The 17,442-nt window shown below is 44.9% G+C and overlaps 1 protein-coding gene and 1 non-coding gene across 7 annotated transcripts in view; one reads left to right on the top strand and one right to left on the bottom strand.

Annotated features, from left to right (window-relative positions):
* Cadm1 (cell adhesion molecule 1) overlaps nt 1-7,959 on the bottom strand; it is a 322,424-nt gene extending 314,465 nt beyond the window's left edge. Inside the window, exon 1 of one of the 6 annotated variants that reach the window (XM_021171380.2) lies at nt 7,624-7,959. In XM_021171380.2, the coding sequence (XP_021027039.1) occupies nt 7,624-7,756 (133 nt within the window). In that variant the 5' untranslated portion in view covers nt 7,757-7,959. The remainder of the gene's footprint in view (nt 1-7,623) is intronic. The other 5 variants (XM_021171384.1, XM_029481674.1, XM_029481673.1 and 2 more) reach the window with 5 other exon arrangements.
* A 4,413-nt stretch (nt 7,960-12,372) lies between these two features.
* On the top strand, nt 12,373-12,479 carry LOC115032099. The gene has a single exon (XR_003837726.1). It is a non-coding gene; the product is annotated as a U6 spliceosomal RNA (small nuclear RNA).
* Nucleotides 12,480-17,442: the final 4,963 nt, after the last annotated feature.

The raw sequence follows: 17,442 nt of genomic DNA, 5'->3' as shown, positions 1-17,442 counted from the left end.
ATCAAGGCACTTACTCTCCGCATTGACAGAAGCCCACAGTGCTCACTGGAACCTCAAACCCCAAGGAGTGTTTAAGTATGTATCATAGCACTTTCACTGCAAGCTTACTTAACACTCGGAAATACCCACAGCAAAATGTTGGGTTAAAGAACTAGACTCCAGTGCAGCAGCTACAAAGAGATTTTTTTTTTAAAAAAAAAATCCCCAACCATAGCTCTTCCTTGAGGTAACCCCTTTGTTCACGGTCCCCGGGAGTCATACACAGGCTCTTTTGGCATCTGCTCTTATCAACCTGTAACACCGAGTTTCCCTTATGCATAACCTTCAAGGCTGCGCATCATTTTGGCCACACGAATACCTACATCTCCCTTTTGTCTATCCCTTAGTCCATGGACAACTGACCCAAGGCTTTGGAGGGCGAGCACTGCAAGACCTTCAAAGAGAGAAAGAAAACGTGTGCATCAACCCCAGCAACAGCTGCTGCCTAGAGCCTGCAATTTAAAGCTCTGAAAAAGAAACTGCGGCGTCTGAAAATTCCAACAAGGAGGTATCACTTATGATTACAAACATTCCAGTGGGTTCCTTCCTTCATTGATGGCTTCCAGACAGACAAAGGGTATATATATATACCATTTTGGTGACATCCCCAAGCCCTGGAGAGAAAAACTCCTTCATGTATTTCTTGACGAATGGTCAAATCAGGAGCCAGGTTTCCCCTGGCCGGGGACACACAGACCCCTGAATATCATCTCGTTCGTTGTTCATCATTTCTTGTTCAGCTGGGAACAAGAAGAAAAAGCTTCAGATTTGTATCTGCATGAAATGAAACCTTCAAGATGGAGCTTTGTTAAAATCAAAAGGAAGGAGCTGAAGAGCTGGCTCAGAGGTTAAGAGCACTTGTTGCTCTTGTGCACGGCCTGGGTTCAGATCCCAGCATCCACACAGCAACGCCCAGCCATCACTAACACCAGTTCTAAGGTCCAGTGATGCCCGCTTCGGACTTCGGTAGGCACCAAGCACAGGCTTGCTGCACGTAGCACACATGTAAGCAAAAATTCATATACATAAAGTATATCTTTTTTTATGAAAATGAATCAATAAGAAAGGGGTGTGGGGAGGGAAGGAGGAAGAATGGGCAACCTCACATGTCACAAACGTTGGAAAACCAAACCAGCTTATTTTCATGGAGAAAAAAAAAAATTCAGAAATGAACTATATGGCTATCAAGCATTTCCAGCTGAAATATTAAGTATCATTTTTAAATGAATGGGAGCAAACATTGAGGGTAAAGTTAGAACCTATTCTCTCCCTCTCCCCTACTCCCCGTCAGCCCCAACCCACAAGAATAATCCCAGAGTACTCACAGTGAACAGCATGGGTGTCTCATGCCACAGAAGGGACTTTCATCACTTCAGTTACAGACTGAAATCAACACTTAGCCAGTTAGAAATGGAAAAAAGACATTTTTTCTGTTAAGGAATATATGCACAAAATGCAATATCATTTATACCATGGAGGACTGGAGGGCATGCGCGCGTGCACACACATACACACACACACACATACACACACACACACACACACACACACACACACACACATCTATATGGGGTATCTCATAGCCATTAAACTAAAATAAACTTTCCCTACAAAAGTCTGTGGGTAAAGGGTAATCATTATGGGAACGACTGGAAATGGACTATTTCACCAAGGGTGCAGACCACAGTGAAGATTAGCCACAATTACTGCATATTTATACAACCATATCTACACAACAATAAACTCATCTTATCCGATCCAAACAAAACCTTGCTCAAAATAAGCTAAACCGCAGGAAAGGTCTCCTCAGCACAAGCAGGCATCCACTTTGCTTCTCTAGTTCCTGCTTGGTCATTACCCACTGAGACAACCCTTCATTCCGTTCCTCAGAAAGGCAAGAGGAGCAGGCAAGATTCTGTATATCCAGTTGAGAATCTGTATAATTCAGATAATGATACTGTAATTATAAGTGAGGAAATTCATTCTGAAGTAACTGTGGAAAAATTACAGGATGCCCAAGATTTATTTAAAATAATCCAGGAGAAATAGGAAGCACAGAGGGGCAGATGATGAAGGCAGAGTGGGTAACTGTTGACACTGGATGGTCTGCACGTAGAGTTAATAGGACGTTCTTTCTGCTTTTGTGAATACTTGAAATTCCCCACAATCAGTGGGGGAAAAGGAAAGAAAATAAGGCCAATGTAAAAGCCATCCTGGAAAAAAAAATGTTTCCTTTTAAGAAAAAGAAGATTTTCCCTTTAGTTTTTTCTCTGCAAACAACAAAGGAGAACCTGCAAGGAAAACCGAAGAAGGCTCTTGTTCTAGACTTAAGAAAAGACAAATGAGATCTTAAAAACCAAAACATGAGCTTCCTGAAGCTTAGCTTTCGCCTCTGTGACTGACTACAGCAACACAGACCTGCAGTCTCCTATATGAAGGCCCTTTGGATGACATCCGCGCAGTGGCTGCCAGATAAAGTCCAGAGGTTGCAGAATCATTTGTCAACACCAAAGGCAAAGGTACCAAGAGCTGGTCCTTTCTTCCCAGAGGTCCCTCCTTCTGATCCATGGGCTTATTACCTAGAGCAAACAATTAATCTCGCTGCCTTCCGAATACAAAATAGTTTGAGCCAAGTATCCTCCCATGATCCGTATCTCTGGGCATCCCTGCCAGGAGGAAGAACAGAAGGTCCACTGGCTGGACATCAAGGGACCTGTCTCCATCCAAGATCTACAGCTAACTCAGCCTCCGTTCAGCTGGGCTTCAGTAGCTTCACCTGAAGACAATGGAATTGCCTAAAAAGATTGTGGTTATCTTTCGTCAAAAGTTCTATATTCATGAAAATATCATTTTTTAAAGCATGTTGGCACTCTAATGTTATATTTTCTAGTGCATTATTTTAAATACGTAAACTTCTGTATAACATGTATGTTCAAATGTAAATGTACACAGGTTCATATTTGTGTCAGTACGCACACACATTCTGATACTAGGAGGTGCTTACATGGGGCTAATTGCTTCCATCTCGAAGCGGCAAATTTTCAGTTCTGCAACAGATGTCGCTGTGTGATTTCTCCTTTCTGTGCTGGATTTTGTGTTAAAAATGCCCAGCATAATGGTCAGTAGCAGTCTTCCAAAGAAGATATGCAGCATTTTAATCCTTTGGATTTCTTTCTTCTAAATTTTCTTCCTATGTGGCCAATTTCTATTCAAACTACAGTATCAATTAGTTTAGCCCCTTCTAAGAAATACCCTCACATAAAAATGACCCTTTTGTTAAATGTTAACGCTCGCGTGTGCGCCCGCACACACACACACATACACACTCAAAAAATTTTAAATACAATACAAACTCTATATGGCTAGCTTTAAAATGTCACAAAAAACAGGCCAAATAAGTCTCATAGCACTGATTGTCATAGTAGTACTATAAATTTTAAAGAAAAAAAATCACTTAGCAATAATAGAGGCTGAAGAATTGCAATAATAATATTAATCTCTTATGTATAAAGCTGAAATGTACCAGGTATGGGATAAAGTTTAAAAGTAAAATCCTAGAGCACCATTAATGATGATTTATTTTTTAAATCTGGATTTTCATTTTTAAAACACCCTTAAAAATAAACAGTTAGGCTGACATAATTGCAAGATATCTTTACTTATTATTCTGACATTCATTATCTTGACACATATCCTAGAAAAATGAGATCTCTCTCCCTTCACCCAGTGCACTGTCCAATGTTGATCAGTCTCAACAGGTAGCTACCTAGCAGTGTCTTCAGATGAGAGCCAACAATGGCGACAAAGATTTCAAAAATCTCCTTTGAAACCTGAGAGAGAGCAGTTGGGGCTTTGGAGGGAGTGGAGAGACAGAGAAGCAGGTAGTGAGTAAGGGACCAACTCCCGGTAAGAATAGGAAGTCAGGAAGTAAGAGAGGAAGCCCGAATGCCCTGCAAGTTATCATCTTCCCTGCCCGATACCCCTTCACCAGGAAAGCCACTGGGGAAAACTGGATAAAGCATGTACAACATCCATATGAATAAAGCTCTTTGTTCCAGAGAACTGCCTGCTCTTTTATTCCCCCCTTTTTCGTATTTGTTCATTTCAAAAGATTGCTCAATGGGTCTCTTGTTCCTCCAAAATGTCCGGGGCAAATAATGCAAGCTTGTCTCGTCACACAAGTCACTAAATGAAGCCTTGTGCGTCTCCAGTGACACACTGTAAATATAAAGTGGCATTAATGAGGGATATTTTATCGAAGCTATCACAGGCAAGTGCAAGTCCCTACTGTGACTATTCAATTTTATGCAGGAATGGCAACAATAGCAGGGCGTCACTTTTGCAAAGTCCCTGTCCCCGGTATGCAAGCCCCAGTCAGCTACAGCAAGCCAGGACTAACAGCCACCTTCACAAATCCCCCACCCATCAGCCATCTTTTCTAATCCTAAAAAGAGTAAGAGCGGGTTGGTCTACCACAGGTCCCTTCAGGATCCCAAACAGCAGCATGCCTGCACTTTAAACCTGACAGGAGTGATTAACAATGTACAAGCAATCCTATTTTGGATGCATTTCATACAGGTCTGTTTCATCCAAACACCACAGGAGAGATGGGAGTAGATTTTCTCTGAGATGGGGGTGAGGGATGGAGAACAGGGAGAAAAGAATTCAGTTACAAAGGCAAACAGAACCAGGAACCCAATACACAATAGCGGGACTTGGCTCTCTCAGCAAGGATTCGAATGAAACAAACGTAATGAAGTTAGAAGGTAGCACCAACAGGTTTCTTTAAGGGCAAGGAATGGGAAGCAGAGGGCCCTGAGAAAGCTTTAACTTAACATCTGAGGGAAAGAAGTCCTAAGGAGTCCACCTGAAATTGATCCCTGCGGTATGGAATCTAGGGCTTTGCTAAGACTCTCTCTCAAACTGTATACATACATACATGCATGCGTGCATACATAAATATACACACACATATAAACATACATACACACACACCACACTCACGACATTAAAGAAAGTCATCTCATTCCCTCGCTACAAATCAAGCCCAATTACTTTCTAATTTGAACACAATCTGATAAGCGGCGAACAAACAGGGATGTACACAAGAGCAAGAAGCTGCTTCCATGGTAACTGGCAACAGAATTTTCCTGTAGCTTTGACATGCACGGTTGAGTTCCAGACCGTTCCTAAGTCAGCACACATCCCTCGCCGGGAAGGCAACTTCTCATCGAGAGATAGTACAAATATAGTAGTGTTGTTACTACCCAGAGCCTTCAATGAGCAGGCTTGACAAGGGAGGCAGAATCTAATCCTACTCTGCTGGTTTAGTGGCATTGCATGGCTCCCATTTTTAGTCGAAAAGCAATATCCCGGGCCAGCGCTTCCCTCCCCCACCCTTGGTTCTGCAGCCAATACAAGTCTATTGTTGCCTCTGTAATGCGCCAGTTACCCAGCCTTTACTCACGCTCACGTTTAACTGACAGTGGCGCTTTTTACAATGCAGCACGAGGGATCTCTTTCGGGAACACTCTATCGAACCCTTCCAGTCAGTGGCATCACCAGAAATTAAGTTGTAACCACACCGGCTTCGGTTAAACCTAATTATCTTGTAACTCATAAATTAAGAATTCACAGAAGAAACACATATAAACATCCGGAGACAGAACGTAGCATGGAAGACAAAATTCTCAAGCTGGAATGGAAGGTGCTGCCAGGATCCCACCCTTAGAACCTCAATTGGTTCTTCAAGCCGAGTTCCTCCGCAAGCCTATTTTATAATGGGGGTGGGGGGGTCAAATCAACCAACCTGGCATCCCCTAAAATCCGAAGCTAGCATTCCCAAGCACCCCCCACCCTCCAACAGCACGTCTCCTGCGGTGTTTACATAACTATGTGTCCTCTAGCGTGTAAACAAAAGACACAACCCAAGCAGAAAGGCGCCCCCGGAACCGCAGGCTGGCTGGCCCTGCGCTCCATCCTCCCGGGCTGGGGGCTCCGCAGGTGGGGGGATGAGCTCGCAGCATCCTCCACCACTTGTTGCTCCCAGGTCCTGCAGCTCGGAGCTGCGAGGGGTTTTGCAGGCACAGAGCCCTAGCGCATCCCCTCGCGCAGAAGCCCACTCGCCACCACCCGGTGCAGCTCGGTCCCGCCGGTCGCCAGGAGGCAGCGGCAGGCGGTACAGCAACACGGGGACACCGTGCGGCGGGCAAGAGCGGCGAGGTGGCGGGAAGGCGGTCGCAGCGCGGCCGGCCTCTCCGGTGGGGAAGAGCTCCGGCTCCCTTTTGTTAGCAAATGCAAACACTGCCCTCTTCTTTCGCGACCGCGCCAACGCGCCCGGCACCGGGGCAGCCACACGCGGGGCTCCTGCCAAGCGCTCGGCGTCTTCAGGGAAGGCGCGGCGCTCGCCGAGCCGCCGCCACCCGGGCAGATTCTCAAGACGGCCGGCCACGCGGGGAGCGCCCCGAGGCCCGCAGGGCGCACGCCGGGCCGCAGAGGCCGCGAACGCCCCCGCCACCACCTGCGGGCCGCTTGCCCGAAGGACGCGCAGCCGGGAAATCCCGGATCCCCACTCGCGGCAGAGGCCTCGGTGGCGCGGACAACCTGCGGGCTCCAAGAGCCCTCCTGCAGCGACGGCGACAAGCGGCCGCCCCCGAGCCGGGAACTTTCCCTGCCTGGATTCCAGCCAAGCCGACCCGCAGCCTAGCGGAGGGGGCCGAGGGGCAGCGTTCGGCTGGAGGGAAACACGAGAGGCGTGCAGAGCTCTCGGGCGGGGGACCTGGCTGCAGAGCGCGGGCAAGCCGGGAAGAGGACACGACGGTGGGGATGTCCTGGGGACCCGCGAAGGAGAAAGCTTCGGGGAAAGGAGAATCGATCGGGGGGGGGGGGGCGAGCTGGAACGGAGGGGGCGAAAGCTTAGCCCAGGGACACTGGAGGATCTGCAAGTTCCAGGGACGAGAGCGAGTTTCGGANAGCGGAGGGGGCCGAGGGGCAGCGTTCGGCTGGAGGGAAACACGAGAGGCGTGCAGAGCTCTCGGGCGGGGGACCTGGCTGCAGAGCGCGGGCAATCAGGGAAGAGGAATTGACGGTGAAGATGTGCTGGGGACCCGCGAAGGAGAAAGCTTCGGGGAAGGGGGGTCGGGGGGGGGGGGGGGGGGCGAGCTGGAACGGAGGGGGCGAAAGCTTAGCCCAGGGACACTGGAGGATCTGCAAGTTCCAGGGACGAGAGCGAGTTTCGGAGGGTCCGGAAGGTTCGGGGCGCCTCCGAGGGCTCCCCTTCCCCCCACGCGCTAGCCCCCGGCCCCGAGCCCACTCCACTCAGCACCCCGCGCTACGCCAGGAAGAAGAGGTGTGGGTGCAGCCATCCCTGAGGGCGCCCATCCGCAGCCGGCGGGCAGGAGAGAAGGGGCGCCGACCCCTCGGCCCCTTCCATCGCAGCCCCGACTTTCCTTGCCACGCTCCCGCCGCTTTGGATTTAGGAAGTGGGGGAAGGTTGTCATGGAAACGTCCCCCCTTCCATAGCTACGGCTCCTGGGGGTGCCCGGGGGGGTTTTCGGGACCAATCCGCGGGTGTCCACAACCTACCTGTGGGGATCAGTGCCGCGGCCGAAAGGAGCAACAGCAGGAGCCGGAGCCGGAGCCCTGGAGGCGCCGCCGCCGCCGCCACAGCCGCTGCCGCCGCACACTGGGATCCGCTCGGCAGCACAGCACTCGCCATGTCGGGCACCTGCCTCAGACTGGCGGCGGTGGCTGCCTCCCGAGCCCGAGCGGACAGCTAATGAGATGCTAATGAGATGCGCTAGAGGCGGAGTCAGGAGCGACCAATCGTGGCACCGCGAGCCCAACCCGGCTCTCCGAGGACTAGCCCCCTCCCCCACCCCGCCCCCTGGCGCTAGCGTTCGGCCGCGCGCCCGCGCCACCTAGGGGCGGGGCCGAGGGGCGGGGCCTATGCAAATATGTTTACGTTAAAATTCGGCCTCGCTTCCCCGAAGGAGGAGAACCTGTTCTGGCCCGCGCCTGGCTCGGTGACTGGGGAGGGTGTTGCGGCTTCAGGAGGCGGGTCACTCGCTTTCGTACACCTTTACTGGCTCCGAGAGTCTGACCGCGAGGTTCCTGGGCCGGGGCATTGCGTGGGCATCTGCCTATGGAAGTCCTACGTTACAAAATTTCCTTTCCCTCACCTTGCACGAAGAAATAAGATCTTTGGGAAACCGGGGAGTGGAGAGTGCGAATGCAGGTCCCCGGATTGACAAAACAATCTGAGAGAAGTGCATGCGTGCTTTGCACGTCCGGCGGAGCAGGAGAGCCCGCTCAACAACCTAGCGGCAGACTAGGGGATAGTTGGAAGACTGAAGCTGTGGAGTCGGGGTTCTGGGATTTTCAAGTGGATGTTTGGCTGTAAATTCTGGGGAAAGGTAAATCAAGGTGGGTATGCTCAGGCTTCCCAGCTTGTTGGAAGTGTCCTTCCCATGTTTAGTAGATTATAGCATATAAGTAATATGAAATATTTAAGATTACACGCACACAAAAGCAAAAAAAAAAAAAAATCTACCGGTCAGGGTCGTGGGGAAGGGAATGTAGGGAACCAAGGCAGTGATAGAGTCAGTTCCTCTTGCATGGCTCGGTTCAATTCCCTTCTCTCCTATGCTTCCAGTCCTTTCTAAGGCATCTAGAGACCAACAGGTCCTCACTTTAGTTGTGTCACAGAGAGGTTCTCCCGCTGACGGGACTTGCATGCATCTCTGGACACAGTTCCTCCCTCCCCGAAATTATCTTTGATTTCTTTTCAACCAGGCAGCCGGCTCTCTTGTTTATCTGCCTTTTAATTACTTATTTTCTTTCCCTCTAGAAGATCGTGTGTGCTCTGACCCTCTGTTGCTCAAGCATCAAATTGAAGGACGAGCCGTATTAAGTGTAAAGGTTTATAATAATTTAAGTATTCATAGAATGCAGAACAATAAGATGTAGGAAATACAATTTGCATAATAAATATCAATATCACAACAGCTAAAACAAACCATGACAAATTATATGTGGCTAAATGACCAAGAGATTACTGAATGTAAATTGCTGAATCTGAACTATAGTCTAAAGAGCTGTACCAAGCCCTCTGTCCTCATGTTGCAAATAAATTAAAAATAAATAAATAAATATCAAAAGGAAGTTAAGATCGGCCAACCCATCAAATGAGTTACACATTAAAGCAGCCTCATATTATCCATTATGCATAAACTAATTTTCGAAACTGCCCTGTCTCCACATCCCTGGATCTTCTGCTCTGTAATTACAGGCCCCAATGCACGAACTGCAGGCAGTCCTCCAGAAGTGGAGAAAGCTCCAGTAGGCAAATCACAGTATATGAGGCAGAAAACCAACACCATGTGACCGCCAGGATAATGCCCAGTCTGCAAAAGCCAGAAGTGAAACTACCTAGATTAGACCTGATACAAAGCAGATTTCTACCAAAATCAGAATGAAAAACTCAGAGGCTGTTTATTCTGACAACAGGACATACTGCAAAGTCAGATCCTGTATGTCAGCCACAACAGTACAGAGCCGGACACTCAACAATATTCACTATTCTTTATAGTACTGCTACTATAAAGACCTTGAGCTAATATCAAGTTTATAGTTAACAAAGGACTATTGTGACCTTGAGTTCTTATCAAGAAATTCTTGTGCACAATCTTCTTTAGTCTCTGAAACTACCTTCAAAATTGATACTATTTATTTTCCCCATTTTTTTTATATAGCATGGTTAGAAAAATTAAACACCAGCCTTTAAAAAAAAAATCACAATTTCTAAATTGCAGACAGAGAGGCAGAGCCCTCACAACTCACCACGATGCTGCACTGTGCCTCAATAAATATGTGTTAAGTGAAGGAATACATTTCACATCATGATGCATGAATAATAAGCAAAGGAGAGCTGTATTTTTAACATAAGGTGAAAATATGCCAGCAACCCAGAAACGTTTTTTGAAAATAACAGGATTGCAGCAGACTCCTAAGGAAAAGCATTGCTCCTGAGGCTGAGGCTCCAAGAGAATCTAGCCAGGCCCGAGTCCTCCCACTCTCAGCACGCAGTATGGGGACATTGGAAGATGTGGAGTGTTTTCGTCTCCCTTCATTCTCTTGGCACATCAAATGAACACCTACTCAAATTTCCAGTTGGCAAAGAACAACATGGGACATTTCTATAGGAAATGCCAATGCTGTGTGGCTTACCTCACTGGAAGAATGCAAACGCCTTTAAAAATTTCCTCAGAAATGCCACCTGCCATGTAGAAGTTGAGGAAGTTAGCCCATCCAGTTTTACCAGGTATGGAAGCTGAGGACTGATAGCCTCTTCTTCCACACCAGGATCTTCCTGAGAACCAGAGGTGAGACTCCTGGACAGAGCAAGCTGTTATTCCTCTATCCCCTAACCATACTCCCCTTCCACCCCCTCCCCCCCAGCTCTTTCACACCAAAGATGTCGCCAAGCATTTTAACATATGGAACATGTGAGGAGCGCATCAAATTCCCACAGCCGCTAAGTACAAGTTATGACTAGCCTGGCTTTCTCATAGTAAAGCGCGTCATTTTCTGCTCCGCGGACTAGAACTCATCGCCAGGAACAACTTCCAGCACTTTTCCCTCACTACATGGATTGAACCAATTTTAAAAACCAGATGGTGTTTTTGCCATTTATAACTGATAATCAATTGTTTTGTGAATTTAATTTTTTTTTTCAAGAAAGAACTGAAATACTTATCAGAATTACAATCTGGGCACAACTTGTGTTAGAGCAAAGTTGCCAGAAGTACCAAAGCCCTAGTGTCTCTCTCTCTCTCTCTCTCTCTCTCTCTCTGTCTCTGTCTCTGTGTGTGTGTGTGTGTGTGCGTGTGTGCGTGTGTGTGTGTGGAGGGGGTGGGTGTGGGGGAGGTGTGTGTTTTCTTTTCTTTCTCTCTCTCTTTTAATGAGAAACCAGAGAGAAGAGAGAGAGAATATTGTTTGCTATCACCAAAACAGTTGAGAAATGTGGATAAACATATATAAAAAATAAGCATTAAAGGAGACTCGTGTTTGTGGAAATATATTAGAGATAATTAATGGCAACTAGTAACATCTTGCCTCTTAAAATGCTAATTATTTTAATACCCGTGTATAAGAGCAACTCAGACAAATTATTAAGAGAAGGAAAACAGTAGTTGGAGTCAGCATTTGCCCAGCTACTGGATTGTTTAAATATTCATAGAAAAGTGTTTTAATCCGTGTTCCAGATTGTGACCTCTAACGCTCCCGAGCGCTCACAAACACACACACACACACACACACACACACACACACACTTCCTACAGTGAAACTCAAAGCCCCAGCACAATACTATTTGGTGGCAGGCCCTTTGAGAGGTAATTAAGTTTAGATGAGAACATAAGGCTAAGGCATCCATGGTGCTGTTAAAGCCTGCTAAGAAGAAAGAGACAACAGAGTTCTATGAGCATACACCAAGGGGATGTGGTACACTTCCGGTGACAGGTTGGCCTGGCAAATCAAGAAGAGGATGCTCACCAGAGTAGAGGGATACTTGCACTATGACGTAGACGTAAAACCTCTAAACCAGTGGTTCTCAACCTATGGGTTGTGACCCCCTTGCAAGAGGGGAGGTGGTCAAGTGGCCCTTTCATAGGAGTCACCTTAGACCACTGAAAAACACAGATATTTACATTACAGTTCACAACAGTACCAAAATTATAGTTATGAAGTAGCAATAAATGTAATTTTATGGTTCCATATTCCAGGGATGTAGCATTAGGAAGGATGAGAACTGGTCTAGACTTTAAGAATGGAAGGAAAATAAGTTTGCGTTGTTTCAAGCTCCAGCTTCTTAAATTATGGTTTATGGCCCATCATGGAGTTATGGAGAGGTCATTTTAAAAACTGGCCACAGTGATTTTTTTTAAACATGCAACAATCAAAAAGTAACTCGAGACCCAAACGTGATGAATTTGAGGTGTTTCTGACAGCTCTTACTGTTGTTGCCCTGTGTGACGTCACTGTATCCTTGGCTCTGACACACAACACACACACTGTGCAATGTCAGCAAACCCTGCCAGGAACACCTGAGGTCAAGTTCAAAACCACCACAGGCCACAACTTGCAGGGCATTGCTTTTTTGCGCTAACAGAAGCATGATGGTTTAAGTATGAGAAACAAAGATTGTTTACATTTTCCTACAGTCTTGAATTAATACATCATGTCTTGAATTAATACATCCTTGGATTGTCCTGAGTTACAATGTTTGTGCTTTAAAATTACTGTTTGAATTGATGACTTAAAATTTTATCTTAAGTGCTCGCTTCAGCAGCACATATACTAAAATTGGAACAATACAGAGAAGATTAGCATGGCCCCTGTGCAAGGATGACACGCAAATTCGTGAAGCGTTCCATATTTTTGCAAACTTTATATGCCCCAGTACAGGGGAACGCCAGGGCCAAGAAGTGGACGTGGGTGGGTGGAGCAGCAGGGCAGGGAGAGGGTATAGGGGAATTTCGGGATAGCATTTGAAATGTAAATGAAGAAAATATCTAATAAAAAATTGAAAAAAATTTATCTTAAAATCATCCAAATAATTTGAAAATCGAGCAGAATTTAAAATAGTTTACAAAGTAGCCCTAGACAGACTTCTGCCATTTTATGCTGTACATTTCTTTACAAACCAGCATTCTCTGTTTTGACAATTATTAGTTGGCACTATCAATCCACTCAGAAAAGTACTGAATCCTGTGTCCTTCAGTATCAAATATTCAGCTAAGGTCCAAGTTTTTATGTAAATATGAATAAGCACACCCATCTCTTATGCAAGTTAATGTCCGTCTTTAACAAGTGGTAACACGGTAACACAACAAACAAGTTTTTAAATTTTTTAAATTTTTATTTATGCTTCTTATTGATAAACATTTCATTTCTTTACATGTTTTGTATATTTCTATACCTAGAGCTGCTTAAAAATTTCTTGGGCAAATAGAAATGGCAAGCAGAAAACATTTTCTTTTTTCTTTTCTTTTCTTTTTTTTTTTAAGATTTATTTATTTATTATATGTAAATACACTGTAATTGTCTTCAGACACACCAGAAGAGGGCGCCAGATCTCATTACGGATGGTTGTGAGCCACCATGTGGTTGCTGGGATTTGAACTTGAGACCTTTGGAAGAGCAGTCAGTGCTCTTAACCGCTGAGTCATCTCACCAGCCCCAGCAGAAAAACATTTTAGAAGTCCTGGTCTAAGCCATGTAGCCTCTAGTATTTTGTCTTAGCTGTCCAGGTACACTAGAACAATCTGACACCTTATCAAAGGTATATTGAAGTATCCTTAATGCCACCTTCTTACAGTAAAATGTTTGACAGATGGATGTAAGTTAGCAGCAAATTGGACGAGATAAACCCCTTGGCCCTACGGCTTCCGTAGTCTCAGATTAAGACTAAGCACTAAACAGCTTGTTTCTGTGAGGATGAGACTATGAATCTTTATGAAACCCAAAGCCAGTTAAATCCATATTCCTAAATGAGTAATTTAATGCTTTACTCAAAAGTTTATTCTTCTAGAATCAGAGTTGACAATAATCTCTTGAATATCAAGAGTTGAATACCAACGGGCAAGTAAAAAAAGCTAGTAATGGAGTAGGTTTCAGGAAAATACACATAAATGGGTGAAGGAGCAACCTCAGCTCCTCCAGAAGGAAAATTTACCACTGCCACTCAAGACATAGTTTGTTCCACTCAACACTGTGGGCATACACCCTGGTTTCAGTGTCAGATCCAAATACACACCAAGCAAAGTAGGAACACTCAGAGTGTCTCTGTGAAACAGTCCGTTACATTTTGGAAATATAAGTTAATGAAAAACATATCTAGGATTCAGTAATTCGCAGCTCAGTAGGGAAAACAGATGCACAACTATTAACATATACTTATTTTTATAATTCGGATACTCAGCCCTACCAAGACAGAAAAGAAAGGCCTTAACATATTCAGAAACCAAGCACGAATGTCTGCCTATTAACAGAACATTCTAATAATAAGAGAGGGTCTTTTGCTGAATCTTAAAAATCATGACCCCACACAATGGACTAAAACTGAAATCTGTTGGGGTAAAAGGAAGGCATGGGTAGAGACAAGGGTCCTTTCTAAGTTTCAAAAGCCTCAGAGAATACAATATATATTTAGAAAATTACAAATAGAATAGCTATCCCTGGGCATCTGTACTCACACACAAATAGAATGGCTAGAATATAGCTTGACAGAAAACAAGCATCAAGAGAAGAAATTGGAAACACACACTCATGCGCACTCACGCACACTCACACACATCAAACAATGTCATAGTTGATAAGCTAAGATGTTTTTAAAATTTAAGTAAAGGGAAGTCACTCAGCTAGTTAAACTGGCCAGATTCGTATCCAAAGATTACAGTGCTGGAATGAATGCCTTTGAGAGTTTAGCTGTGGTAAGTATTGATGACAATCCCAGAAGACAGGAACTCAGGATATCTTTGAAATGGAAAACATGCCAGGCATGGTGGCTCACATCTTTAGTCCCAGCACTTGAGAGTCAGGGGCAGGTGAATTTCTGAGTTCAGTGGCAGCCTGGTCTTCAGAGTGAGTTCCAGAATAGCCAAGGCGACACAGAGAAACCCTGTCTCTAAAACAAACAAACAAACAAACAAACAAACAAACAAAATTCAGCCAGACAATAGGACAGTGGAAATGATGGTCTAGATCTCAGAGTAGCCATTTTGAAGTGGAATCATGGGTAGAGACTGAAACCACAGAATTGGAGAGTAATAGGGTGGAGAATTAGTGTAGATTAGGTACATTGGATAATATGCTGGCTAGTCTTACTTTAACTTGAAACAAGCTAAAATTATCTGAAAGGAGGGAATCTCGATTGAGACAATGCCTCCAGAGCAGTAAGGCATCTTCTTAAGTAATGATTGATGGAGGAGGGGCCAGCCCATTGTGGGTGGCGCCATCCTAGACTGGTGGTCCTGGGTTCTATAAAAAAGCAGGCAGAGCAAGCCATGGGAGCAAGCCAGAAGCATTCTTCCATGGCCTCTGTATCAGTTCCTGCCACCAGGTTCCTGCCCTGACTTCCTTCAGTGTTGGACTATGATCTAGAAGTATAAGCCAAATAAACCCTTTCCTTCCCAACTTGCTCTTTGGTCATGTGTTTTGTCACAGCAATAGAAACCCTAAGACCGAGGATGTTTAAAAAATAAGTCAGAAAAACTACTATTGACAAACATGGATTATTTTGAGGTGGGTAGACCCTGAGACTGAAAGACATGGGTTAGGAAAAGAATGAAAAACAATGGAGGCAAATTAAAAAGAGAGAGACTAGCCATGCTACGCACGACAACCAGGTCAAAGGTCATTGGATGTTGGCATTAGAGAAAAGACCATTACGGTGATGTCTAGCATGTGGCTAACCTAACACTCACATCAACAGTTTAGTTAGAGTTTGGCATAGCAAGGGATTCTCTTCTTTGCCAGCAGAGCAGGAAGATGTGACTTGCTGGAGCTCTTCTAATATGGAGAAAGGGTTTTAGAGTTTCCAATCTGACATTCAATCTCATTGGCACTGACAGACAGCCTTGGGTGGGATAGAGGGACTGTTGGAGCTGAGGTAACTCAGCTAATTATAACATATAGGCCTCAGTTTTTATTTCCAAACTTGGAAAAAAAATTAGCTATAGTGCTGCAAAAGTTTTCTCTTGTACTTTAGAAGTCACATTTTCCTGATACGATATCATAATTGTCCGATGAAGCACTGTGATAATTCCATGCGGTGTAACTTCCCAGGCAATGGGATTTCAGCAAGATCCATTAAAAGCAGACCCTGATATCTATAGATTTTCATAAAGCTGCAATATAAACTGGCCACACTATGAATATGAGATGGTATCCCCTGCACTGCTCAGAGATGACAATAGCAATATAACTCTTTGTAATATGGGTTGTAAACAGGACACATTCTGAATAGAAATTCTCTCGGTGAACCATTTTGAAGTCTCAAACAGGAAAAGTTTGTAGAATGTTCTAGAAAGCCTATCCTTTTGCTGTCTTGGGTGGCCTCTCAGGGTGGCCCTGCATTTATTTATCCTTAAGTGTCAAGTGGCACTCACCTTTCCCAACTGCATTTTCAGGTGGCTGTACCATTTCTGCTTTTCCCTTCTTCTGTTCCCTGCCTGTGGAGTCGGAGATGTGGATTTTTGCAATAAAGTGCCCATATTTGTGACTTCTTGAAATTTTGTCAGGTGAAGTGACTGCGTAGAGTAAAAGCCTGGGGACCTGAGCCTTTGTGGCTAACATACCCTCAGGCACATCATGCACACACACAAATAATAAGTAAACGCACACATAAATATTTTAAAATAACCAAACCTTTGTCGGTTTATAAGAGACAGCAAAATCTAAGTTTCAAAATGTCTGTGTATAATTTTCCCAATGCAACTCACACCTACGTTAGAGTCTTAGTAAATCCCCCGTAACTCTTTGAAAATGCAGGGGTTTGTCAAGAGGGTTCTGGAGACGGAGGAATCGCCTTACATGTTTGCAGCTTTAAATAGTCACACACACACCCTGCTCTCTTTTAAAAGTTATTTCTACTCTCCAAGATGCCTTCCTCTTAGCTAGCGCAAGCCCCACAAGGTACTTTGAATATCTTCTCGTACCTGTCCCCAGACTGTGAAGAACCGGAATGCAGTTTGTTTAAAGTATCGTGTTTTGAAGAAAAGCAAGGTTTAATTTCAGTCTTTTATGCTCTCTGATAGCATTGTCACATGCTAAGCTATTTCTCTAAGACTTTCGTTACAGTGCTAATATTTCTCTATATATTTTATTTATGTGGCTTGGTCCACGATGAATAACACATTTATGCAAAAATCTCAATATATCTAGGAGATGCCAATACACAGAAGGGGCAAACTCTCCTACAGTGCAGTTAATAAATTGCAGTAAATCGCATATACTTTCAGAGGCAATTAGTACAGTTCGTGACTTCAATTACAAAAAAAAAAAGAAAAAAAAAGAGCCCTTATGATTTCTAGTAATTGTTATTTATCTTTCATCTGAAGTGTTCCTCTTGTCTGCATCAGCTTTGGCCTGGAAATAACATCGCCAGTGGGGAAAGTACTCAGCCTCTGCTTACAGCACTAGAAGGAGAAAGGGAAATGAGGCTCGGGACCTCGGAGCTAACTGTTCTTCCTGGAGAGGTGCTCCATGGGCTTTGGACTGATCCTACTCCATGTCATCCACTCAAAGCCTCCCACCAGAGTCAACTGCCCGGCTTCTCCATTCACATGGTCAACCTGGAGGATGCATTTTGCTTGCTAATGTGAAGGTGGAGAAAAGTCCCCG

The sequence above is a fragment of the Mus caroli genome, chromosome 9, assembly GCF_900094665.2.
Source record: "Mus caroli chromosome 9, CAROLI_EIJ_v1.1, whole genome shotgun sequence".
In the NCBI taxonomy this organism is placed as follows: Eukaryota; Metazoa; Chordata; class Mammalia; order Rodentia; family Muridae; genus Mus; species Mus caroli.
The sequence above is the reverse complement of the archived record's forward strand: the minus strand, read 5'-3'. Positions and strand labels throughout refer to the sequence as shown.